Source organism: Sardina pilchardus, chromosome 16 (genome assembly GCF_963854185.1).
Source record: "Sardina pilchardus chromosome 16, fSarPil1.1, whole genome shotgun sequence".
NCBI classification, from domain to species: Eukaryota; Metazoa; Chordata; class Actinopteri; order Clupeiformes; family Clupeidae; genus Sardina; species Sardina pilchardus.
Window position 1 is genome coordinate 11,233,997 of NC_085009.1, and position 26,598 is coordinate 11,260,594.

Below are 26,598 nucleotides of genomic sequence, written 5' to 3' on the forward strand. Positions count from 1 at the left end.
TCAATTTACAGACCAGATACATGTCACCTCGTTGCATGGAATGTAGGTTTGTTGTATTTGTGGAGCCTGCTAGATCGGGAATGCTGATTTGGGATCAGAATTCCTTCATCCGTGTCTTCAATCATTCCGGGGCTTCAAAAGCCTTAAAATGATCACAACTTCGGGGACTAAAAGGGTTTAGTACACAATAAAACAGGCTCAGTAAAACATTTCAAATGATTTATTGCCTTTTATGTTTAGATGTACTGTAAGAACGGTGGACTAAAAAAGGCTGGTGGTGACTTCAGGGAGTCCAGTTTGATTCTTGACGGTGATATCAAAGAAAGAACTAGCTACCAGCACCCGTCTTGCCTGCAGGATTTTCTTGTTTGTTTGTTTTTGGCTTTTTCAAGGGAACATTGAGTTGATTATTGCTGGCACGGTGGGAGGTTTCTGCAGTTTCCTATCCATCCGCGCTTGGAGCGCAGCGCCTTCCAACCTGACTGAGCTCCAGCGCCAGTGCCTCAAGCTTACAAAAAACACTGACTGGATGATTTGAGGCACAATATCTAGGCTACGTTTTTTTGTTCCCTAAATGTACTTGCTCGTGATGCACTTGCCTGTTGCAAAATGTCCAGAAACAAGAAGATAAGAAACTCGTCTGTGTGCACAGAGTGTAAAAGACCAGTCTTACCTCAACCATCACAAAATCATTGTAGGTTATTTTAAATATTGTATTGTGGAAGCAGATCATTTTCTTATTCTATTTTTTTGTACAAGTTCTAAACTTTATTAAGACAGGACAGTGTAGAGGGGACCGGTAGTGAGTGGGATAGAGATGGGCCCTAGGAGTGAGAAGACTACCCAGGCCAAAGATCCTTCATTACTATCCGCTTTAACCCTCTGTGCCCAGGCTGCTTTCACATAAGAAAAGATGAAAAAATGCACACCCTTAGAGGTGCTGTCATGGGACGAAACTTTTAGAAAAAGATTATGTTGCCGCACACTCAGATCTCGATCTCAAATTTATTTACACCGACGTTTCGGCCAGTTGGCCTTTTTCAAGGTTTCTCAGGCTGCTTTCACAACCAGGATCGAGCCTACATGAGCACTCAGATCCTCCATTCTTGGTGCACGATATCTTCACCGCAGCATAAAACCGATTAAGTGTATCATTGGAAATGTTCTGTTGCACGGTACAGTAATTTCCTGTATTTAGTAGTTTCCTGTGTACACATTTTGTTTGAACCGCAGGACAGCGTTTTATGCTAATTGAAAAATCGAAACCATGTATTAACCGCAGTGGCCAATGTCTCAGAATCCGATCGTGCTTTAATCATTAAGGAGAATGCAGAAAATAAACAGCCTACATTCCCATGTACAGCCCACCCCCGCGTATTGACCTCATAGCTGAAGAAATATGTGCAAAATCGACGTATAAACCTCGGTTAATAGCCGGGGAAATTACGAGTATGCAGTGAGTTCCCGTCGACTGAATGAGCGGTCGGTGGTCAGACTGCATGAATTGTGGTCTTGTGTTGGCTGTTGTTGTGTGCCATGATGGCGGCATTCCTGTAAAGATGCCTGCTCATTCCTCCCGCTGCTATTTGCTCATGACGGCACATATCCACTGAAACCACCACAGCCTTTCCTCTGTTTTCAAACTGGGCTCTAATCTGATTATCAATTGATAGGCCTGCAACCATATTTGCAGACCCTTGTTGTGTGTGTCTGTGTGTGTGCGTGTGCGTGTGCTGTGTATGTGTGTACGGTATGTGTGGGTGTGTGTGTACGGTGTGGGTGTGTGTACGGTGTGGGTGTGTGTTGGTGTTTGTGTGTGTACGGTGTGTGTGTGTGTGTGTGTGTGTGTGTGTACGGTGTGTGTGTGTGTGAGAGGGGAGAGATGAACTGCATGTGACCTGTTTGTTGACTGCCCTCTCTGTCCACTCCTGACAGGGTGGTGAAGGAGGAGATTTCAGATGAGAATGCCAAGCTGCCCTGCTTCAATGGCCGCGTGGTTTCCTGGGTAAGACACATTTTTCTACTGCCGTGAGGTCGGTCATGTTGGATCTCGCGTTGTTTTTGATTCCCTAGATTGAGTTTTTGTTACCTTCTTATGTAAAGCACATCAGTTGCAACAACCAAAACACTTGCATTCCCAACAACCCACTGACATTGCATCACATGATATGCAACCTTGCACAAATGAATGAATGTGGATGAGATGTTAAGAGTACTGCCCTAGTATTAATTGGAGTTTGAGTGTTATATCATTTCGCGTTTCTTTTTGATCAAAGGGGTACAAGCAAGGCATAAGTCTGTTGTCCTCATACCATGTATGATTACAGTGAATAAAAGAGACCAAAAGCATTACTGCATTTTTTTTTTCCTGATCAATTACACCTTTGGAACTGGCATAAGTTACATTCTCAGGTGTCAGGCAGTAGATCCTCGGTGGTAGAATGAATGGCATGACCAGTCAGGGAATCCCTCCGAATCAGAGCCAACCGAACAACCGCCCCCACCTCCCATCACAGCGAGCCATACTCTCATGCTGTGGTGTGAACTGTGAAGGAGACCTGGTCGTGGGGAAAGTGCCACGGATGCTTCTTTGGAACCTCGCTTGCCCGTTCTGACAGAAAAATGAGGACGAGTATTTATGTTTAGTCATTCTGTCATTCTCTGAAAAAGAACCATTTCAACACTCTGCTAACTGTTTTTTCCCCCTGACTTTTCTATGTTCAAAGGCATGTGGTTGCCCAGGTAAACTTAGGTAGACCACTCAAGTGTTAACAGCTAAAGTGGTAAGCTAGTTGTGGAACAAACTCAATCCTTAGTTTAAACTCAATTCTAAACAAGCATCCTCAAGCACATTTGTAACATTCGATCTGCCACTGTATTCTTTTTGACTGTAGAGAGATTATGGTGTTGACATAGTATCACATTACTGTCTCTTACACCACCAGGGCTACACCTCTTCTGCAACTGAAGCACTCCATTCGCAGTGTTTAAAAAAATATTTATACGTTTTAGATAAATGTGTCTAATTTGTTTGAACGTATTTGTTTGAACGTACACATTTGTTGCTGCCAACGCTGTGCGAACAGAACGCTCGTCCCTGGTGTCGTCTCCCTGTGACACAAATCAGAGACTCTTCTCATTATGAGCTCCTCTTCCCATCATGCAACACTCTCTCATAGCCCCCTCCAGGTGGATGGAAAGTCTCCTGAACGCCACGAAAACAGTTTCCCAGAGCTCAGTGTTCAGATGGAGGTATATGACAGAGGAGCATGATTGCCACTGACTGTGTGAAAAGGTCTTCACTGCATCAGAATATCATGTGTGTTGTGGGGAACTGATATCTTTGAGGGCAAACCAGCCTACTATTTCCTAGTTAGAAAATGACCTGTGAGGATATTCATTCATTCTTTCATTCAGTCATTCATTCATTCATGTATTTACGCACGACAGGCGCACTTTGAGGGCAACAGCCTACTATATCCTAGTTAGAGAATGACCTGTGAGCATATTCATTCATTCATTCATTCAGTCATTCATTCATTCATTTATTTACACACGACAGGTGAACTTTGTAGATGTAAAGCATTCGTCCGTTAGCCCAGAGTGTGGTTTTTTTTTTGTATCTCCCTCCCTGTGCTGTCTGGCCGGGAGGGCTTCAGAGGGAGGCTTGGGATTGCTTATTCCTCGAACAGCTGTCTAGGGGTGGGGGGCGCCCTGCTCAACTCTGCTCGGAAGGGACTGCTTATCCAGACATGTTTGTTTTGTCTACCGGCCTGTTTCGGGAAACTAGGTGAGCGCAGCTTGGAATAGCCTCTTTTGTTTTGCTGTATTGTGTTATGTTGGGACATGATTTGGACGATTTAGCTTGGACTTGAGTTTGAAGCCACTGTCCTCCTGGAAATTGATGTGTAGTGTAGTGTAGTGTAGTGTAGTGTAGTGTAGTGTAGTGTAGTGTAGTGTAGTGTAGTGTAGTGTAGTGTAGTGTAGTGTAGTGTAGTGTGTGTGTGTGTGTGTGTGTGTGTGTGTGTGTGTGTGTGTGTGTGTGTGTGTGTGTGTGTGTGTGTGTGTGTGTGTGTGTGTGTGTGTGTGTGTGTGTGTGTGTGTGTGTGTGTGTGTCCAGCCTGTGTGGTGTGCATCAGATTTCTGTTGTCTGGGGGAGTATAGCTTTGCATTGGAATGTTAAGGTCATGAGTTCACGTCGCAGGGATTACAAGTGCACTGTTTTGGCACAGGTTGGGATGGCTATGGAACTTGAAAACATTCGGTTATAGAGCTGCGACCGCAAGTCACTCCAACAGTGCTTGGAAAATCTCCCGCACATTGACTGCAGTGGAGAGAAGGCTAGCAGCTCAGTTACAGGCAGTTGCCATTTCATTCTAGTCCAAGCCTCACCCCCAATTTATTTGGTTAACCTCGCTTCTTAAACCTCAGGCCAATTTGGAAAATGGCAGTTTTGTGGGCGAACTTCAAAACATGTGGTCTCAAGACCTGTATATGACATACCAACAGTCCTAGAGAAGTCTACACATCAAGAGAAGCCACACACATATCCACACAGTTCAACACAAAGGAGACGAGGGCAACAACTGTCTGTTCAGATTGTTACCATTTTATCCTACTTCAAGCCTCATCATCGTAGTTTATTTGCTCAAGTCTTTCTTCCTAAACTTCAGCTTAATGTGGAAATGTCCAGGTGTGTGAAGGGTCATTGGAAACAGCTTTGCCTCTGCTCTCCCCTGGATCTCTCTGATAAAACGGTCTGACTCAGCTCGATGTTGGATGAGCCAGTAATGGAATAACCAGCAGCAATTCTCTTGTAGTTGAAGAGGAAGAAAAAATGACAGATAGGGGCTTTTTTTGCCTTGGATTTATGAGCGAAATATAAAGGGAATCTATAGGGATCCATTACTGAATCCTTCTTTCTTCACGTCTTGCAAAGCAAGCAGGGAGTTAGTTGAGCACAAAGCACCATCCCCAGAATGCATTGCATGAGCTGGAACTTGCTTCCATGGTAACTTGCCATGAAAAGTCCATTCCAGCTAACCGTAGTGACACGAGAAGTAGCCGTGTCAAGCTGAGACGTCTGTGAAGTTTGTGGATTGGAAGCAAGCGCACAAGGCAGTTTAATACGCATCAGTTGACTTGGGTCGCCAAGCTGTCGGAACGAACACCAAGAGAAAAAATATACAGAAGTGGGGAGACACTAGGGGTGGGAATTGGCAAAAGAATGACAATTCGATACTATTGCGATATTTGGGCCAAAATTCGATATTATTGCGATTCTAAACGTATTGCGATACAACAAGTATTGCGATTCGATTCTGCGATATATTGCTATTCATGTCTCTCATATTATTCAAAGGCATTACAAAAAATAAGGAAAATAACACTGTTCAACTCACTTTGTCATGGCGTGGTGCATATCAAGGTCCTTACTATTTGCTTTTTGTTGAAAACCGAAATACACCCACACTTTCAAAGTGATGGAGGGTCGTCTACAACAGGTTGTGATTGTGAAGCCATTTTTATTTGAAATTGCCGTTGAATGCACAATAAAACGCCACAACAAGCGCCACCTTGTGAGTGTAATATTTTGACATTCCCCTTGGGGACTCAAATAAAGGTAAAATAGATCATTAAATTCTATAATTAAGTATTGAGCTACTAGTATCGATATAATTGCATGCACAAAATATCGCGATACTGAACAGAATCGATTTTTTCCCCCACCACTAGGAGACACGATTCTCCCCCCCTCTTTTTCTGTCATGGCTAATCACACAACAAACAACTTTAGCAGAACCAGAACCATAACACAAACTTGGGCCTTGCAAGAAAATGTTTTGGAACACTCATTTCTGCTACATGGACATTTCCTCTAGAACTGACTCAACACGATTGGCCTGGAGGGTCTTTTAAGGTAGGCCTACCGCGTCAAACAATGGAAATGTTTTGCACGCCTGTTTTGCCCCAGACCTCAATCTCTGTCCGATGTGCTCTCTAAAATCTCTTGTCTGACGTGCATAGCTTGAGTCTGAGGCCTTTTAAATGGCACGGCGTGTGGAAAAACCTTTGGAAGATGTTTGTGTTGGGTCAATCTGTGCCAGTCCTCCGCACCACGTGTGTGAACCCGATATGGTTGGCAGCGCTGGCGCTGGCAGTACCCGCTTTGTTTTTGCTCTCTCCTTCTCCGTCGCGCAACACGTGGCGCGCGATTGGAACGGCGTCATCATTGCGGCATGCCGGGGGTGTCGTGACGCGCGCCTCTCAACAGTTGTGACCGCGTGTCCGTGACGCACGTCTTCTAATTGCGCATATGTGCACGGAGGAGAATACCACCTCCTTTAGGGTGAGGCGCTCTTTCTTTTTTTTTTTTTTAAGTATGTTTTTGGGGGGCTTTTATGCCTTTTAATCAGATAGGATAGTAGAGAGAGAGAGACAGGAAGTGAGTGGGAGAGAAAGTTTGGGGTGGGAATCGGAAAGGACCACGGGGTGGGAATCGAACCCGGGTCGCCGGCATGCAGTGCAGGTGCCCCAGCCAGTTGCGCCACGGCTGGGGCCAGGCGTAGGTGCTTTAAAGCTATGGGTAGGCCCCTGGGCCCTGCATATTAGCACTGATGTGAGTGTCCGGCCGCTGGCGTTATTCGATTGCTTAGATTCCTAGCCTGGCCCCAGTATTACGGTTCATTTTCATTTGACTGAGATTTTAGTCTGGCACCGAGGTTTCCCTCAGCCACTAGGGTGGCTGGTCAATCAGTGATGAGAAGAGATGACTTTGTGCCGTTGGAAAAATGTATACAGCACATTAAGACAGCAAAGGTAAATACATTGTTTCCCGGAGTGATGCGGTTTCTTATTTGTCTGTAAAGGGTTAGGCAAAGTAGGAAGTAACGTATGGAATCCCTGGTCAATGTTTTTTAGTTTGGTTGGACCAATGATTTCAAAGTTAATGCAAAGTCTTCATCCCTTAACGATGCTGGGGTTGGAAACATTTCCCAAACGCGAGAGTGACTGAGTCTGGTTTCCATTGTTCCCAATACAACAACCCCTAACACTTTTGCCGCTGCGCTGTAGGTTGCGATTCTTGTTGGCACTGCGTAATAAAGATCAACTGCTTGCCAGTTGAACATTTTGGCACTGGTATGGGTAAGGGACAGAAATGGTCAGCACAGCCGTGATGGCGCCTATATGCGGTGTGCTTTATTTATGCTTTCTTTCTTTCTTGTCATCTTTAGGTGCGTAGTTAAATTGATGGCGGTGGAGGAGTTTTTTTTTTTTCCTTTTTTCCAGTGCTGTGCAGGCAGAAATGGTGTGTGGCGTCGTTGTAAATTATATCCACTATAAATCATGCGGTGTGTAACTAGGAGACACAGGAGCATAGACAGGGATGCCAATATTGACTTTTTAAGAAAATTATCTTAGTAAAAAAGATGTATCTCCCTGGCTGCTTTGAGACCATGGAACTGAAAGCTCTTGTCTGAGTTTGAGGGTTCGGGAGGATGGTTGGCAGTGGCTGGCTGGAGCAGAGGCCAGTTGCTGGCGTTAGAAAATGGCCTCAAACATGCACACTCACACTCACACACACACACACACACACACACACACACACACACACACACACACACACACAAACACAAACACACAGGGAGAGGGAGACCACAGGGAACGACATGCGATATCACAGCCAGACTGAGAGGGCGAGAACTCCCAGAGGAGACCAGCGGACAAAGCCTCCACAGCCATTATGGGGGATAAAAAACCAAGGGAGAGGCACAAGAAATGAGAGATGGAGACGGGGGAAAGTGCACCAGCGGGATGGAGGGACAGAGTGAGATGGGGCGGAGAGAGAGAGAGGGATAGAGAGAGGGATAGAGAGAGGGATAGAGAGAGGGATAGAGAGAGGGATAGAGAGAGGGATAGAGAGAGGGATAGAGAGAGAGGGATAGCGAGGGACAGAGTGAGATTTGGCAGAGAGAGAGTGGGAAGAGGTAGAGAGAAAATAAGAAAGAAGAAAACAACAACAAGGGGGGAGGAAGTGGGGGGTCAACATCTGGACTCTGCTGTGGACAGTTTTCCCTTGAACTCTTCCAACTCTTCACACCTCCAACAAACATGTCTCTCTCTGAGAGAGAGAGAGAGAGAGAGAGAGAGAGAGAGAGAGAGAGAGAGAGAGAGAGAGAGAGAGAGAGAGAGAGAGAGAGAGAGAGAGAGAGAGAGAGAGAGAGAGAGAGAGAGAGAGAGCTCTTCAGTCCTCTCACAGACAGTCACAGCCATTGTCCTTCCTTTGTGTTGCTTTATCTCCGCCGCGCAAACGTCAAACGTAATTATGGCCCATTATTTATCACCTTCCTCTGTGTGGGTGCCAGAGCGGAGGCGGGCAGGCTGGTCTCCAGGTACCAGTTGAGTCAGAGTGGCAGAGGAGGAGGAGGAGGAGGAGGGGGGGGGGGGGGGGGGGCCCGCAGAGAGACGCCAGCCAGGACACTTTTGAAAAGTCAAGTGCAGTAACAGGACTCCAGGCGGGGGTTGAAATGGGGCTAATTGTTACCGAAAACAGTTGGACGGGTTTGCCTCTCTCCAGGGATGTATGAATGCGCACACACTCTTGCATACGCACAACACACACACACACACACACTCTGGCACACACACACACACACACACACACACACACACACACACACTCTGGCACACACACCCATGCATAGTCACTCCCTCGTTCTCTTTACCTGTGCGCAGATACATTTCTCACACCCATGATTTGGCCCTCCAAACCCAGGTGTGTGTGTGTGCGTGTGTAGGTGTGTGTGTGGGTGTACACTGCAGCTCTTCACACCTTCTGTCCTTCTCTCTGTTTCTCACACACTCTGTAATTGATGGGAGAGAGACTGCGTTCCCCCTTACGTAAGGCTGGCTGTGATATCAGATACGGCTCCTCTGGTTGCGCGGGGCTGCACCAAATCCAGTGAGGCGTGAGAAGGAGCGTGACCTCACCTCAGCCTGCGTGCCATTACCTCAACCTGCTGCTGCACACGGCACCCACAGCAGCGCCCTCTGTTCCAGTCTCCTCTATGGGCTCTTCACAACCCTCTCTCCTCGGTCCTCCGGCTCTTTCCCACTCATTCGTCTTTTTATCTATCCCCCCCTCACTTCCTCGGTCCTCGTTCCCACTGATCTAGCTAAAGAATGATGGGGCGGCAACAATGGGATAGTCTATCCAGTGTTCTTTATAGATCAGTGGGAACAAGCCCAAGGATCGAGGAGAGAGGAGAGAGGTTGAGAAGGGGCCTATGTCTTCTTCTTCTCCTCTTGCCTCGTTTGACTTTTCAGTTATCTACTTTTAATTATCAATTTTGTAACGTTTTTTTTTTTCTTTCTAATTTTTTTTATTGATTTTTTTTGTGACTTATTTTGTTGTTGCGTGGTCACCTATGGTTTGTTATTTCTCTGTTTTCCGATGTTGTAAAAGCACATTGGATTACCTTGGTGTAGGAAATGCGCTATAAACACGCTCTACTCTTGACTATGGTGGGCTCTCCCCTCCAGGCTCTCTCTTCCCTCTTTTTTTTATGTTTCATTTGTTCATTGTATTTTTTCTTTCATTCTTTTTCCCTCTCTCCCTCACACCTCCCACAGTAAATCATCACCTTTCATTCTCTCTCTACGTTGGTCTTTACTCTTTGTACTCTACAACTTCCTGTGACCATAGAGCGGACATCCAGCTCTTCAAAGACAGATGTCCTCGAAGCTCTGATGTGCCAGCTGTGTGGCCCGTGGAAGCTCCTGGAATATTGCTCTTTTCCGGAGCACGGAGCCTTCCTGTCCTCCCTAATGTACTAACGACTGGAACACTGACAGGTCTCTCTTTCTCTCTCTCTCTCCATCTCTGTCTCTCTCTTTTGCTCTCTCTTTCTCTGTGTGCTCACGTTTAGTTGGTGTCGTCCGATGGGGCAGTTGCGGCGTTACCTACGGAGGTTCCTGCCCCAGTTGCGCCACCAGCGGAGGTGCACGCCCCCTCTCCCCCTCCCCCGCCTCTGCCACCCCCGCCAGTGGAACGGACGGGGGGCATCGGGGACTCCAGACCCCCTTCCTTCCAGTAGGTTGCCTTCGCATTCATTCATGATGGGGCATAGACAGTTGCACACAGTTGAAGGCACACCGCAATGTTTGTGCATATCACTGCGTTTCATTGTCTTTGTACTTGTACTCTGCACGATGACCATAACGTTGAATCTAATCTAATCTTATCTGATCTGATCTAATCTGATATCTGTAGTAATCTAATCTAAACCTAAATTAAGTGCCAACTGCTTAACTCAAGGGTGATGTCCACAAAGGTCATGTTTACAAAGTTAAATGTAGCATTTGTTCAGAAATATGTTCAGAAATATGTTCAGTAGTATTTAAGTTACAAGAAGAATGTGCAGCTATTATAGCCAAGCCTCACATAGGACTTGAACAAATTCATTGTTAATATTTAAAAGTGTTTTGATCTCTTCTCTTTCTCTCTCTCTCTCTCTCTCTCTCCCTCTCTCTTTCTTTATCTCTCTTTATATCCCTCAACAATGGAATTCTCTTCTCTGATTGGCTGATGGGGTGGCCATTAACTTCGTATAACCTGCTACCTAGTCTGAAGTAGTTCCCGTATCACACTTGAATATTAATTCGCCAAACTCGTTGCGAAGTTTAAATGAACTGTCACGGTACAGACGTGCAGAACCATAGTAACATTGTAGCATATGACGGAGGTGGATTGTAGCTAGTTGGATGCCATACGGCTATAAAAGTAGCGATCTTTCAAAGTTAAAGCTAATCAGAATCCTGGGATATGCCCGCTTGACAACGGGAGAGATAGAACTAACGACTGGCTTTTGGCCGTAGCAACCAGCCATTTAGAACTAACGACTGGCCTTTGGCCATAGCAACCATCCATTTAGAACTAGTAACGGCAGTTTTGTCCTGCAAGTAGAAAGTTGATATGTGGCGGAAAGTAGTCCCACAGTCAAGACAGTTTTAGCGATGTTAACGGACGCAACGGTGGAATAAAACTATGTTCTAAGTATACAGGTTATGAATACTAACGGGAGATAAGCGGGATAACGGCCTTCGAGGTCGACCGGTTCGATGGAAATAATGGCACGGCGGAGGTAACTCCGTCTCCGTGCTTCGCACGTCGCCGGAGTTCTAGACCTCCACCTAGCCATTATTTCCATCGAACCGGTCACCTCGTCGGCCGTTATCCCTTACTTATCTCTCTCTTCAGTCCCAATGCAGCAGGAAGTGTGGAGACGCTGGACGACCAGACGGAGACCGAGTCAGTGGTGTCTTTCAGGAGGGAACGGCCCAGACACCGAGAGGGCATGGACCAGCATGGTGGGCACCACACACACACACACACACACACACACACACACACACAAATCTCCCATTCAGCGTGCCCTCCGATGCGCACCACTCACATGGACATAAACATTTTTCGAGGCGGTCGTCATGCACATATACTTAAGCAGATGCACGTCCACGCACACATCAGGACACCTCTTACCCAGACACACGGGCTGGTATATCTGCAGGAGAGCTGCAACAGGAGGAGCATTGATTCTCAAGTCCACCGTTTGTGCATCTGTGTCCCTCTGGATAAATGCATCTACTACCGTCAATTCCCTACTTTTTTGCATAATGTTTTCAGCTATAAGGTTAATACACGAGGGCGACAATTGTTTGATTTTTTTAACTTGCATAAAACACTGTTCTGCAGCTTATGCACAATGTGGCTAATACACCGAAAATTACTGTAAGTACCACTCGCATTACTTTATATCTTTGAGCGACACATGAATGCACATTCACAGAGACATACATTTGACATGGTTGTGTTATGGTTATGGTTATGTTGCTTAGCAGACGCCTCTGTCCAAAGCGAACATACGCACATGCTTACATGCCTGGCCTCAGGCTCAACATCTGTATACATGTCATACAACATCTGTATACTTGTAAACCCCACACACACACACACGAGTCTGTGAGATCCTCACCAGAGAGAGATATCAGCCCTAGCGGAACATGGCACAGCATGGTATTAAGCCATAGCGCATCTGGAAACCCGCTCACACACAGAGAGAGTGATTCACAGAGTGAATCATGCAGCAAGGGATGGGGGACATCAGGGATGCGGATCAACACTGAAAAGTGGTCTAATGGCATAGTTTTACATGGAGCACACACACACACACACACACACATTCACACTTGCCCCCCTGTTCTCCTGCATGCAACACAGACCCCCCCCCCCCCCACACACACACACACACACACACACACACACACGTCACACACACTTGCCCCCCCATTCGCCCACACACACACACACACACACACAAACATGCACGTGCATACACACACATTCACACTTGCCCCCCTGATCTCCTGCACGCAACACACACACACACACACACACACACTTTCCCCCCTTGTTCGCCCCCACACACACACACACACACACACACTCACGCCCCGGGCCCAGACCGCAGAGCTGTGTGTGTCTGAGAGCGCCGTCTGCAGGACTTGAGGAGTCCTTCTCTCCAGGCCTTGATGTGGTCGCAGGGGACTCGGCCGTGACTCCAGCTGTTTACTGCTGCCGCGATTGGCTCAGGCCGCTCCGTGCCCCGCTTGATCCAGGGCCTGACATCCTCAACGTGTCGCCCCTCAATGTGATGGATGCCTCGTCTGTTTTAGTCATTTTGTCTTTCATCGTTCCGTCTGTTGCCTCGGCTCGACGTGTGATCCGTCGGCTGTTCTTCTGAAGCAGCTTTTCCACTGTTCTCCCGCTGCTGAGCTCTCTCTTTTCACTTCCTCGTTCTTTTCCAGTCCTATCCTTCTATCCTTCTTCCTGCAAGTCGCTCAGTTGGTTATTTAACATCTTTCACTTTCACTCTTTCTACTTTCTACTTTCCTTTCCATTTTTTTCCTATCTGCCAGTGCCAGCTTCGTCTTTTTCTTTCCTACCACAGTACCCTATTTGCCACTTCTTCGTTTTGTTAAGTTGTACTCTCTGTCCTTCTTCCAAGTCGCTCAGTTGGTTATTTGACGTCTTTCACTTTCACTCTTTCTACTTTCCATCTTACTGGTATTTTTTTTTTTCCATCTGCCAGCTCCTTCTTTTTCTTTCCTACCACAGCACCTCTTTGCCACTTCTTTGTTTTGTTAAGTTGTACTCTCCCTCTCTCCCCGTTTTGAACTTTGACCTCAAGCCGTCACCTGTGTTGTAGATGAAGGATGATGCCAGGGACGTACAGTAGGTAGGAGATGGCGTGTCATGTCACAGAATTGGATGGCTTCCATCATAGATATAGCCTATAGGGGGAGAAAACACATTTGATTCAATGTTGTTGTTTAAGTCACATTTCATAATTATGAACTTTACCCAAAATGCGTGGGAACCTTTTATGAGGAAACGAGATGTATCACTTCTGTAAAATTTCTTTCTTTTCTGTCTGTTCGTCTGTCTTTCTTAGGGCCGCGGGTGAACGGTCAAACTCGCCTGGAGCGCCACCTAGCGGGCTACGAGAGCGCTACCACGGTGATGAGCAGCGAACTGGAGACCACCAGCTTCTGTGACTCGGACGACGACGACACCATGAGCAGGTGCGGGGTCCAGCTGTCATGGCGACCATTCTGTTGCCATAGCAGAAGCAAATTATGGGCTACCCCCACACATCCACACACTCTCTGTGTGTCTACATTACCCCTGTCATCACTACAGCCCAAGGCTGAATACTGTTAAATCTTATTTTCCAGTTTTGAGTGCAGGGGAACAATAATGTGCTCTTGTATCATGGAATCTGTACGACATGACTGGTTAATATGCTAGGTGTCCGTAGCATGGATGAGGTGCAAAGTCAGTCAACTGTGTCCAACTCTTTAGACTCTCACAAGTCACCATGGCTTTATGCTGGACAAGCTCCATAGACTTCTGGACTCCCTCTGCTGGTGCTAGCTGGGATTGCAGAAGCTGTCTATGAAAGAGAAGGGGACTAATATGCCATGGAATGCTCTACAGCTAGCACATACACTAGTTACGGGTATCTGACTTTTGGGTGAAATGTATGGAAAATTTAAAAAGTTCAAGCTGCAGTGGTATTATCATGAAAGGAGGGCATTTGAGTAGAAGCATGGAATGGTGACTTCATCTCAAACAATTTATTGGCCAACAAAGGCCAACAAATTTCAGCCGAAAGCAGAATGTCCCTGACTTTTTGTGAGTATTGTATATTTCCGGTGGATCGTCAGTGTAATGGTATCTTCTGTTATATTCTACTTTTGTGTTCAGTCTGACATTAACTATCTTGTTTATGCCCAATAGTGCAACTCTTGATTAAACTTTGACACACACATAAATCCTTCAGCATTTGAATGTGCTCAGTCACAGATGCAACACCCAAACGGGTCTGTATAAACAGGTATTCTAAAACAACAGCGTTACAGCACAGGTGATGGTCCATCGGAAATATATTAGCTGGCTGAAAAGCCTTCCAGACAGAGCCTGGCATAGACAATTAGTCTAACTTCTAACTTCTTCTACTGATTTGGCAATACTGACACATGACAGACACAAACAATCCAAACAATTGAAATTAATTTGGTTATTATGTAGTTTGAATGATCTTTCTTTGTTAAACTTGTTTTTCTTTTAAACATAATTGAAACAGAGCTGTTGCTGTGTTAATGTCTTGTGGAAAGTCAGCAATAGTGACTGTGTGTGTGTGTGTGTGTGTGTGCTCTCTGTCCTCAGGTTCAGCAGCACCACAGAGCAGAGTACAGGCTCCCGGCTTCCCAAACGCCACCGCCGACGCAGGAAACAGCGCCCCCCGAGGCTAGAACGGGTAAGACAGCTGTACCAACCACATACAAATAAATCGATCCTGCATTTGAACATGGCAGCAAACTAATTGAGATTTAGAGGCTTTGAAAGACAAGGGTTGTTACAGAAAATAATTGTATTATCATATTCCGATTTCAGGCATCATCGTTCAGCAGCATGACCGATTCCACGATGTCCCTGAATATCATCACTGTCACACTCAACATGGGTATGCAAATCATCTTCTATTCTCCATACTGGTAAATTAAAGCACAGTATTGATAATGCCATACTATAAATGTACACTTTAGCAGAGATGTAGCATATAACTAATGCTGTGTTTGTAAGTTGATTCAAACGGTTCAAACTAACTCAAACCAAACTGTGGTGTGGAGGCTGATCGTGTTTGGAGGCATGTTGCATTGTGTGTGTCTGATAGAGAAGCACAATTTGATAGGCTGGGCAAACCCTGCCTGAACTTCCGGGGAATTTGAATTTCGCCCGGCAGCTCAATTTTCCTCTGTTTACTGCCAGAACCTTTGGCTCCAATACGGCCATACTCTACTCCTGGCATGCTATTGGCCGGTGACGTGACGATAACGAAACTTAAGCGACGCGAAGTGTAGTAGAAACAAAGCGCAGCCTCCCCAGACTAATGTTCAATCTTAAAAGATTGAGCTTAGTATGGTGAAAACCAGACTAACAATTTGAAGCAGTTTTGATTCAAACCGACTCGAACCGAACTGTGGTGTGTGGAGGTTGACTGTGTCGGCGGCATGTTGCATTGTGTGTGTCTTATAGAGAAGCACAATTTGATTCAAAGCGACTCAAAGCGAACTGTGTTGTTGTGGAGCTTGACTGTGTCGGCGGCATGTTGCATTGTGTGTGTCTGATAGAGAAGTACAATTTGATTCAAAGCGACTCAAAGCGAACTGTGTTGTGGAGGTTGACCGTGTCGGCGGCATGTTGCATTGTGTCTGCTAGAGAAGTACAACTTCCTGGGCATCAGCATCGTGGGGCAGAGCAACGAGCGGGGCGACGGGGGCATCTACATCGGCTCCATCATGAAGGGCGGGGCTGTGGCGGCCGACGGCAGGATCGAGCCCGGAGACATGCTTCTGCAGGTGTGTGTGTGTGTGTTGCATATCGCTGCTGTCGGGTGGAAAACTTATCTCAAATATGTATCTTCAAATCCATCTGTGTTCAGGTAATTGAAAAAAAGCTTGTATTGTGAAAATAGTTCAACATTGCGTTGTCAAAAAACAACAAGAGCAAATATGGAGTTACGAGGTTTCCACCCGACAGCAGCGATATGTGCTTGCATATGCGTTTATTTTTTATTTGACCTTCACACATGTTATGCATCAACCTGTGAGTGACTTGTGGTAATCAGAGTGGCTATAATGGAATCCCGTTGTTTTACAACAAGGTGAACGATATCAACTTTGAGAACATGAGCAACGACGATGCTGTCCGGGTGCTGAGGGACATCGTACACAAACCAGGGTGAGTCCTCTATGTTTGAGATGTTGTTCACAAACCAGGGTGGGCTCCCTATGTTTGAGAAGATGTCAAATGAAAAACGTTGTACGCAAGCCAGGGTGGGTTTTCTGTGTCTGAGACAATGTCAGATTAAAAGACATTGTACGCAAAGCTGGGTGAGTCCTCTATGTTTGAGAAGATGTTTAACACAAACCAGGGTGAGTTCTCTATGTTTGAGAAGACGTCAGATTAAAAGACGTTGTACACAAACCAGGGTGAGTCATCTATGTTTGAGAAGATGTTTTACACAAACCAGGGTGAGTTCTCTATGTTTGAGAAGACGTCAGATTAAAAGACATTGTACACAAACCAGGGTGAGTCATCTATGTTTGAGAAGATGTTGTACACAAACCAGGGTGTGTCATCTGTGAAGATGTCAGATTAAAAGAAGCGTAATTGTCTCTGTGTGTGGTTTAAATCTGTAGTTTGTCTGATGGTACGGTTTTTGCGTGTGTGTCCCACAGGCCAATTATACTGACGGTGGCTAAGTGCTGGGATCCTTCTCCTCAGGGGTATTTCACTCTTCCACGCAGTGAGTGTTCTGTTACCCCCTCAATCATAACACTTAGCGGTGGCGACCTTATTAACTCAAGGGCAAACACTATATATAGACACTCTGGTGGCATTCTGCCTGTTACTCTCATCTGTATGCTCTCTCTTTCTTGTCTTTTTTTAATTCCCTCTATCTTCCTCCCCCCTCCATCATTTTAACTCCCACTCTCCTTCATTACTTCCCCCTCCTTCCCACTCACTCTTTCTCTTGCCACCACAAGAAGTTCAGAATTTGTAACAAATATAGATTTAAAGAATCTTTAAATCTGTCTTTATCTTTGTAATATTATTTGTTTGCTTGTCTATATTTTAGATTGTTTTATTATGCATTTTCTTGCCATGATACATCCATAGATGCTGATATGCCATTAAACTAAAATGACTTCTTCTGCTACCTCCCCCTCCCCCTCAGATGAGCCTATCCGGCCCATAGACCCAGCAGCGTGGATCACTCACTCAGCGGCCCTCACAGGGGTGTTCCCTCCTTACCCCGGCAGCTCCTCACTCAGCACCATCACCTCCAGCTCCTCTGTTACTGAGACTGAGCGTGAGTGTTTATACACACACACACACACACACACACACACACTCTCACACACACACACACACACCCTTTTTCTCTTCAGCACACCACTCGTGTACACACACATCCTTCTCCTCCACCTTGGAATCTCATTGTGTTAGTGCAGACTACAATCACATCACTATTTTTTTTTTCTTCTCTTTTACCTGTCAGTCCATTTCTATCTCCTACTCTAGCGTGCCCTCTGTCGATGTGATCCGTGATCAGCTAGTCCAGTCATCACACCTGATTCACATGCATTGCAAATTTGAGCAGTTTTGAGCAGTTTTGAACAGTCATGCTAACAGCAAGCGTAGGCCAGAGAAGAGTGAGTGTCGAACCAAAGTGTGAAATAACGGATGACATGACTGGGTATTAGATAAGGGAATATGAGGCGCACTAGATTAGAAAAGAGCCCTCTCGATAAACGGACTCTGAACGGAGGGATGTAGCTTCGTGTAACTGAAGTGTGCTGTCTGTTGAGATCAGACGGAGCCAAAATTGTGGTTTTAGCCAAACTTTTGTTAGAAAAGTCTGCTGATCCTCCTCTTCCCAGGAGTGTTTCTCTACCTCCAGAACAGTTTTTGCCGATCTTGCGAGTCTTTGATGTTTCTCCTCCTACGTGGCGATGCATCCGTGCGTCTGTCTCTGTCTCCCTGTCCTTGGCTCCGTGCCTGTCCGTGCGCTCGTGCTCCTGTCCTGGAGGGAACCGGAGTCTGCTGGCTGCCTGCTCGGCAGTCTGCACGACTTCCTCTCCCCGCTGGGCAGGGGTCAGTGATTTATCGGCTCGGTTTTCTCCCCTCGCCCCCTCTCTCTCCCATCCTCATCCTCTCGTATCGTTTCTCTTTCCTTTTTCCTCTCCAAATGCACGCCCACCCTCCACACACCACACACACACACACACTCACACACACCACACCACACCACACCACACCACACCACAACACACACACACACACACACACACACACACACACACACACACACACACACATCCACCCACACACACACACACACACACACACACACACACACATCCACACACACATCCATCCTTTCAGTCACCTTTCTCTCCCTCCGTCTCTCCCTTCCTTCCTCCCTTCTTCTTCCCTCCCTCCTTCTCAACCTCTCCGCTCGCTCATCCCTCTGTTTTCCCCTGCAGGCTTTGATGAGTTTAACCTGTCCCTACACTCGGACATGGCGTCGGTGGCCAAAGCCATGGCGTCGCCGGAGTCCGGCCTGGAGGTGCGGGACCGCATGTGGCTCAAGATCACCATCCCCAACGCCTTCCTGGGTACGTATGGAGAGAGAGAGCGAGAGTAGAAGAGAAATTGAGACGGGATGAGCAAGAAAGAGAGAGAGAGGAGAAGGAAGAGAGAGAGGAGAAGGAGGAGAAGGAGGGGAAGGAAAAGTGAGAGGAGAAAAGTGAGAGGAGAAAAAAGACAGAGGAGAGAGAAGAGAAGGGAGTCCGGCCAGGAGGTGAGGGACCGCATGTGGCTCAAGATCACCATCCCCAATGCCTTCCTGGGTACGTATGGAGGGAGAGAGGGAGGGAGAGAGCGAGAGTAGAAGAGAAATTGAGACAGGATGAGTGAGAAAGAGAGAGAGGAGAAGAAAGAGAGAGAGGAGAGGGAGAAGGAGGGGAAGGAAAAGAGAGGAGAAAAGAGGGGAAGGAAGAGAGAGGAGAGAGAGGAGAAGGGAGTGAGGAAAAGACAAAAATGTGAGGTGGGAGGAGTGGGTGGAGTGGGACAGGAGCAGTTAAAGAGAAACACAGGATGGGTGAAATGAAGGTTAGAAATGTCAGTGGCGAAGCAGGAACCAGTGGAGTTCTAAGGTTAGAGTGCGGGTTGAGTGGTTATCTAGACAAGTGACGGGAAGTGTCAGGAGAGAGGACCCTTTTGTTTTCCAGAAAGATGGATGCACTTAAGTACTACCGGGTCGTGCATTGTAAGAGATCTCTGTCTTGTTAGGGGTGGGGGGGGGGGGGGGAGTCCCAGATCCCTGTAAGTGTCTGAAGAAAGACTTGAAGTACAAGCTGTTCTAAGATGGTGGGGGGTGAGTGTTATTGACCACTGTGTGTGTGTGTGTGTGTGTGTGTGTGTGTGCATCTGTGTGTGTGTAGGATCAGACGTGGTGGAGTGGCTATACCACCACATTGAGGGATTTCAGGACCGCCGCGAGGCGCGCAAATACGCCAGCAACCTGCTGAAAGCCGGCTTCATCCGCCACACCGTCAACAAGATCACGTTCTCAGAGCAGTGCTACTACATCTTTGGAGACTTCAGTGACTGTGAAAACTGTAAGTACCGCTTGGAAATATCCAAGATATCCATCTAAAGGATCATAAAGTTATGGCAACATGGTGGAAATCTATATTCTTCCTCTCTGTCAGGCTAGTGGGTAGATCGATAGATAGCTAGCTAGCTAGCTAATACCCTCCCATTTGCTTGCACATAGTAGAAATGTGCAGATCCAGGTAAGCCTCTCCTTCTCTGTGCTCTAACATTATAATGACTGCACCACTGCGCTGGAGCCTTTGCCTTCTTTGCACTCTTTGTAGACAAGCTGCAAAGCACTAATTCCAGATCCATCGGTCATTATGGACAATTACAGAGTTGATATTGCTACTAGCGCAGCCATTTCCCTCTGTTTGGAGCATGCTTGTACATGCAACTAGTACAGTTATAATAATGACTTCCATGGTAGACGGACATATTACGAACGGATGAGCTCACCTGTCAGTCCATTAGCTGTCTAGGCAAAACAGTATGCGGTTATGCGGTTCAGGTTGAACCACTCTGCAAAGAGCTCACCGTGTGCCCTCACCACCTACATCGCCAAAGCACACAGAGTGCAAGTGCAGGCATGCCAGTAATCAGTGCTAGCGGCACTGTTGGTGCCCGTTGCTGTTGCTGCAGCTTTAAGCTGACGGATCCACTAACAGATTGAGATTTGATGAGACTTAAAGAAAAACTATGCAGGATTGGCGATATCATCTCCGGTTTCGGTTTTCGTTTTCGCTCTTCGTTTTCGCTCGTTTTATGCTTGCATATTTCTCTGCAGAGCTTCCCCTACAGCTTTAGCGTGTATATTTATACATATATAGGCTGTGTGTGTATATATATATATATATATATATATATGTATATGTGTAAACAAGGAGCGATCGCCTCCTGGACAAACTGCAAGGTTGCAATAGCGGATAGGGACACTGGGGGCGGAAGGAAATATGACCGTTTTCGATCAAACTGGTGATTTTATGACTATGAAAAAGTTGCATAGGGTCTCTTTAAAGTGAACCTACAGTATAGTAGCCTGACTCTCGCCAGACCCTTGTAGTTCCTCCATGCTCCACCAGAGGCGTTTCGCTGAGCTCCACACAAGGGTCTGGACGCGAGGGCAATCCAAACCCCTGCCAGTGATCACAAAAATGAGCAACCAATCAGGAGTGCCGAAGCGAGTGTTTGATTCAAATAACAATGGCGGCACGCAGCGAGGAGTCTTGTGCTGACATTGATTCTGCTATTTCAACCGTTTTGTCGAATCTATCGAGTATTCATTCTTTAAAAGATTAACAGAGAATAGTTTTGAAGACATTTATTGGTGGCAAGGATGTTTTTACTCTTCTTCCGACCGGGTTTGGCAAGAGCTTGAAGAAGCCTAGCACGTCATTCAAGATAACGCACAAGTGGTTTATCAAATCACATGCGAGGATGTTTTACAAGGACCCGCCTTCATAAATACATCTCCTATCGAGAAGTCCCAGATCCTTGTGTGAAGCAGACGGCGAACTACAGGATCTGGCGAAAGTCAGGTTAACAGTATAGTGCTTTGCCTATACATGTTTCAGTCTGACAGTGAATGACTTAAACTCCAGTCTGTCTGTCAACACCGCTCTCTCCCTGCCTTGTTCATGGAATTTGATACTACTCTACCGGTAATAGGTGACTTGTTGATCAGAAACGATGCCACTTTTTACTGCATTGTCTCGGTCAATGTTGGAAGTGCAACTGGATTACTGAAGTACATTAGGTCCTTTCAGAGGGTCTCTCTAACATCATAGAAAAGGACGAGGCACCCAAATGTATATGTGATGGTATTACAGCTGACATTAATGTTCTCTTTATACCCCCTCTTCCCTTCTTGTGTCGCTCTTTCTGTCCATATGGCTCTCCCTCACCACCTCCTCTACTTCCCCCTCCTCCTCCTCCTCCTCCCCCTGCCTCCTCCTCCTCTTTCTGGCTCTCTTGCCTTTGCCTCCTCCTTCTGGCTCTCTTGCCTTTGCCTCCTCCTCCTCCTCTGTCTGGTTCTCCCCTGCCTCCTCCTCCTCTTTCTGTCTCTCTTGCCTCCTCCTCTTCTTCATCCTCCTCCTCTTTCTGGTCCTCCCCTGCCTCCTCCTCCTTCCTACCTTCTTCCTCTCTCCTTCTGTCCACTATCTCTCCCCCACGTATTGTCCCCATCCTCTCTTCTCCCTCTTCCTCCTCCTCCTCCTCTCCCCCCCTCCTCCTCTTCTCCCTCTTCCTCCTCCTCCTCCTCCTCTCCCCCCCTCTTCCTCCTCCTCTTCCTCCTCCTCCTCCTCCTCCTCCTCCGTCCTCAGACATGGCCAACCTGACGCTGAACGACAACGACGGCTCCAGCGGCGGCGCCTCGGACCAGGACACGCTGGCACCCCTGCCACTGCCTGGCGCCACCCCGTGGCCGCTGCTGCACACCTTCCCGTACCAGTACCCGCAGCCCTACTCCAGCCAGCCGCCGCCCTACCACGAGCTCTCCAGCTACAGCTACGCGCCCGGCAGCAACGGCAGCCAGCACAGCGAAGGTGAGAGAGAGAGACACACACACACACACACACGCACACACCATAGCCAGCACAGTGAAGGTGAGAGACACACACACACACACACAAACACGGTAGCCAGCACAGTGAAGGTGAGAGACACACACGCACACACAAACACGGTAGCCAGCACAGCGAAGGTGAGAGACACACACACACACACAAACATGGAAGCCAGCACAGCAAAGGTGAGGGAGAGACCACAAGTGGGCACAGACAGACACACACACACACACACACACATCACACACACACACACACACGGCAGCAAGCGTAGTGACGGTGAGGGAGAGAGCGAAGATTACAAGAGTGAACACATGTGGGCACACACACAGTGTATCTGCATTCTCATATGCATTGGACATTCCAATGCATGTACTCCCATACACAAACACACTGACAAAGAGCTCATTGTTCACAGTGCCTATGGCATTGTGGCTCTGATGTGTAGAATGAAAACACACACACACACACACACACACACACACACACACACACACACACACACACACACACACACACAAAAACACACACATAAACATACACAAAGGCAGACATGACGACAAATCTGTTTGTCACATCATCCTTGATTTAACAGTATGACACAAGCTTTTTAATGGACGACTTTTTAAGGAGGATTTACCACTGATAAATAATTATACTGACAGGCGCATTGCAATCTGGACAATTAGGCTGTGATGTTTATTTAGAAGATCTAGTCTTCACCTTCTATGCTTTCTTCTCCTCTCCTCTCCTCTCCTCTCCTCTCCTCTCTCCTCCCCTCTCTCCTCCCCTCCTCTCCTCTCCTCCCCTTCTCTCCTCTCCTCCCCTCCTCTCCTCTCCTCTCCTCCTCTCCTCTCCTCTCTTCTCCTCTCTCCTCCCCTCCTCCTCTCCTCTCCTCTCTCCTCCTCTCCTCTCTCCTCCTCTCCTCCTCTCCTCCCAGGGAGCCGTAGCAGCGGCTCGACGCGCAGCGAGGGCGAGCGACGACGCGGCAACGGCAGCACCAAGAGCGGAGCCGGCAGCACGGCGGGTGGCGGCGGCGGGCGCGACGAGAAGTCCCCCGGTGGCGGCGGCGGAGGCGACTCACGCTCGGGCAGCGGCAGCGAGTCCGACTACTCCACCCGCAGCAGCTTGCGGCGCGTCGGCGGCGGCGACCACGGCTCGCAGTCGGCGCCCAGCGAGCACGGCAGCCACGTGAGCGTCCGCTCGACCTCCTCGCTCCTGCGGGGGCTCCCGCCGCCGCCGCTGCCGCCGCACCCCCACCACCCGCACATGGGCTACCCGCCGGGCATCCAGCTCTCCTACAACCCCATGATGCTCATGATGGTGCCGCAGCACCCGCACCCGGCCATGGGCGGCCCGCATCCCGGGCAGCACCTCTCCGCCCCCGGGCACCCGCACCCGCAGCACCTGCACCCGCTCCCGTCATCCACGCCCGGGGGTCCCCCCGGCGCCCCCCCGACCCGCGACCTGGCGTCGGTGCCCCCCGAGCTGACGGCCTCTCGGCAGTCCTTCCACCTGGCCATGGGCAACCCCAGCGAGTTCTTCGTGGACGTCATGTAGCGCAGCGGGGCCGTTTACGTGCATTAGTTGTTCATTTTTTTTTTGTGTGTGTGTTTTTGGGGAGGGGAGGGGTACGTGTGTGTGCTGGAGACGTGGACTGTTATCAGTGGCCTCGTGCGGGCCGCGCGTTGCACTCCGGGCTCGACTGAAGAGGGGGGGACGGTTTAGGCGGTGACGCAAGGCGGTGCACTCGGCACTGCTGGCAGGAACAGGGTTTTAATCGTAGATCAGAGGACATCTTTGTCCGTTTTTAAAGGCCATGGATATGACATGGTGAAAACACCTTTTTTTTAAATAATAATAATACAAAACCTCCTTTAGTCCTGGGTCTGCACAGCACACAATGTAATGTACCTCTTAGTAAAAAAAACAAGTGCAAAAAAAAAGAGAACAAACAAGAAGAATTGTGAGTTTTCGTCTGGTTAGCTGTTCTTTTTCCTTGAAAGTTAAACAAACCACATGTGCTAATCCTGAGACGGTGAGAACGAGGGAGAGAGCATGCCACAGGAGAGATCCCTCTGATCCGTCTGTAGGCGCCTTTTTTCATGTCGGTCCAAGAAAACCTTTTGCTGAAGTGCAGTGCAGCTGAACAATCAAAAGATCATGTCACAGGATATCAGTCTGTGGTCTGGCCGTATGACATGGCTGTTATAGCATTTGCCCCCATTTTTTTTGGGGTGTGAGTGAGTGCGCACTGAAACCAAAAGTAAACATTCTCAGGCTAGGCAGAGGATCAGTAGGGGTCTTTTAGCCCTTAAGCCGGTGCTATCGCACCGGCGTGACGGGAATGTTGGAAATTGAACATTCTAAAGAATATCTGGGTTCGTTGAATTCGACATGGAATTTTAGAACCTTGCATCGTTGCGGGACAGAATCTTCTGTTAGAATGTTCAAAACTCCCGTGCCGAAGGGTTAACCTTCAGATGACCAGTGACTGGTTGAGTTGGACCCATTTGAAAGACAACAACAACAACAACAAAAACACGGCAGTAGCAGTAAGGGTTACACCCAATACCCTCTCATTAGTTGAATTAAGTTTAAAAGTCAGCCATTAACAAGAAACCTATTTCTAATGCTTTACGTTGCCATGTGGCAGTAGTATCAGGGTGAAATGTGCACAGTCTGGGGTCAAGAATCCACAGTCACAGTTCATGTAATGGATTCCACTTACATACCACATCAAGCTGAAGTTTCTCAAAACTTGGTGCCATGAAATTATGAAGGATTGGTCTGCCCTTGTATGTGTGTGTATATATAATTACAGTGTGTTGATCATGACAAGATACTGTTGTTCAGTATAGTGTTGTTTAATGTGAAATCTTTGGGGAACATAGTTGCCTATTTGTGCCAAGTAGGCACTGTTAAGTGTCTCTCAGAAGGGCAGTTTTTTAAATTGTGGTATGAATGAGGGGTACAAGTGAATAAAACCAAAACTAAAACATGGTACTTTTGGGGGATAGAATGTTCAAAATATAATTGTCTCCCTGATTTTCAAGATGATCAAAAATGCTATAGACTTGACATTTTTGTACAAATATTTTCATATGTAATCAAAAAAATACTGGTACCAAATGTTTATCATGACACTTTTATATTTTTTGGATTTGCTTTCAAATAAATGTGTAATAGACTGAAAGAAAATATCATCTTTTAATTTAACACCAAGTCAAATGAGGTAACAAATGCAAACACACTACATAAATGACAATGAAAAAAATTGAACCTTTTTTTCAAGTGTATGAATTTTGAAGAATGGTAAATGTCTGACACCTACTGGATATTCTTATATGTAATGATACGCAAATCACAATTAGAAGGCTACTAGTTTCAAATAGGATATATTTTAAAGAAACAATTTAGGTCCACATATGTGAACTATTCTAGTTACAACACAAAAGTTATTTGACTGAGCAGGATACATTAAATGATGTTACTAAAAGATATCAGTTTAGTGTAATAAATAGTGTTCTGTAATCGTCTGCGTCCAATCTGAAGCCCTAAAACACTCTTTACAGCTGTAAGGAGCATATCGAAGATGTGTGACAATTATCCAAAATTGTTGGTATGCTGAGCATATTCTCTAAAACACCATTACCCAAAATGCTGTTTGTCAGTCAGTTTTTTGTTTGTCGTCTATATTCCTGCGCACTGCAGCCATAACGAAGATGCCGCCGACTACTGGGAATGAAGGTTATTGACAGGGGTGAAGGCAAGGTTTTGAAATAACGTGGCCAGATATAAGGCAACTACTAGTTTATTTCTCTAGTAGGCTATTCACTCTGCGCTAGATCATCCTCCTCAGTTAGGGGCGTGGGCCGCCTGCAACTTTCAAGCCAAACTGCAGCTTTAAAAGTGGGATGTCCCTGATTGCTCTGGTAAGAATGAGGAAATACTGAGAAACATCGGTCCGGGCGAGAGCAAGTCCCGAGATATCCAACACACGACTGACCGAGCTTCAGAAGTGAGCTTCCGACTGTGTGCAGAGTTCTCCAGTAGCGGACCACATCCTCGCCCAGCATCCGCGAGGCTGATGGGGGATTCAGGAATAACGGGCGGTATAACGCGTGAGTGCAAATCACGTTTGATATCAAAACAAATATCCAACCCACTGCAGAGAGTGTTTGAAGGGCGCAACTGTCTTTAGAATGGGCTATACGCACCCTCAAGACGGAGTAGGCTGGT

General features: G+C 47.1%; 2 protein-coding genes across 2 annotated transcripts in view; both read left to right on the top strand.

The window, feature by feature from the left end:
* Window positions 1-25,551, top strand: part of dvl2 (dishevelled segment polarity protein 2) — a 29,320-nt gene extending 3,769 nt beyond the window's left edge. The window contains exons 2-15 of the mRNA XM_062516720.1: window positions 1,936-2,005; window positions 9,930-10,093; window positions 11,261-11,370; window positions 13,515-13,644; window positions 14,792-14,882; window positions 15,020-15,089; window positions 15,845-15,984; window positions 16,290-16,366; window positions 16,867-16,934; window positions 17,367-17,501; window positions 18,679-18,810; window positions 19,639-19,815; window positions 22,114-22,335; window positions 23,297-25,551. Of these exons, the coding sequence (XP_062372704.1) occupies window positions 1,936-2,005; window positions 9,930-10,093; window positions 11,261-11,370; window positions 13,515-13,644; window positions 14,792-14,882; window positions 15,020-15,089; window positions 15,845-15,984; window positions 16,290-16,366; window positions 16,867-16,934; window positions 17,367-17,501; window positions 18,679-18,810; window positions 19,639-19,815; window positions 22,114-22,335; window positions 23,297-23,916 (2,206 nt within the window). The 3' untranslated portion in view covers window positions 23,917-25,551. The remainder of the gene's footprint in view (window positions 1-1,935; window positions 2,006-9,929; window positions 10,094-11,260; window positions 11,371-13,514; window positions 13,645-14,791; window positions 14,883-15,019; window positions 15,090-15,844; window positions 15,985-16,289; window positions 16,367-16,866; window positions 16,935-17,366; window positions 17,502-18,678; window positions 18,811-19,638; window positions 19,816-22,113; window positions 22,336-23,296) is intronic.
* Window positions 25,552-26,100: 549 nt separating this feature from the next.
* LOC134060021 (RELT-like protein 1) overlaps window positions 26,101-26,598 on the top strand; it is a 38,540-nt gene continuing 38,042 nt past the window's right edge. The window contains exon 1 of the mRNA XM_062516593.1: window positions 26,101-26,480. Within this exon, the coding sequence (XP_062372577.1) occupies window positions 26,447-26,480 (34 nt within the window). The 5' untranslated portion in view covers window positions 26,101-26,446. The remainder of the gene's footprint in view (window positions 26,481-26,598) is intronic.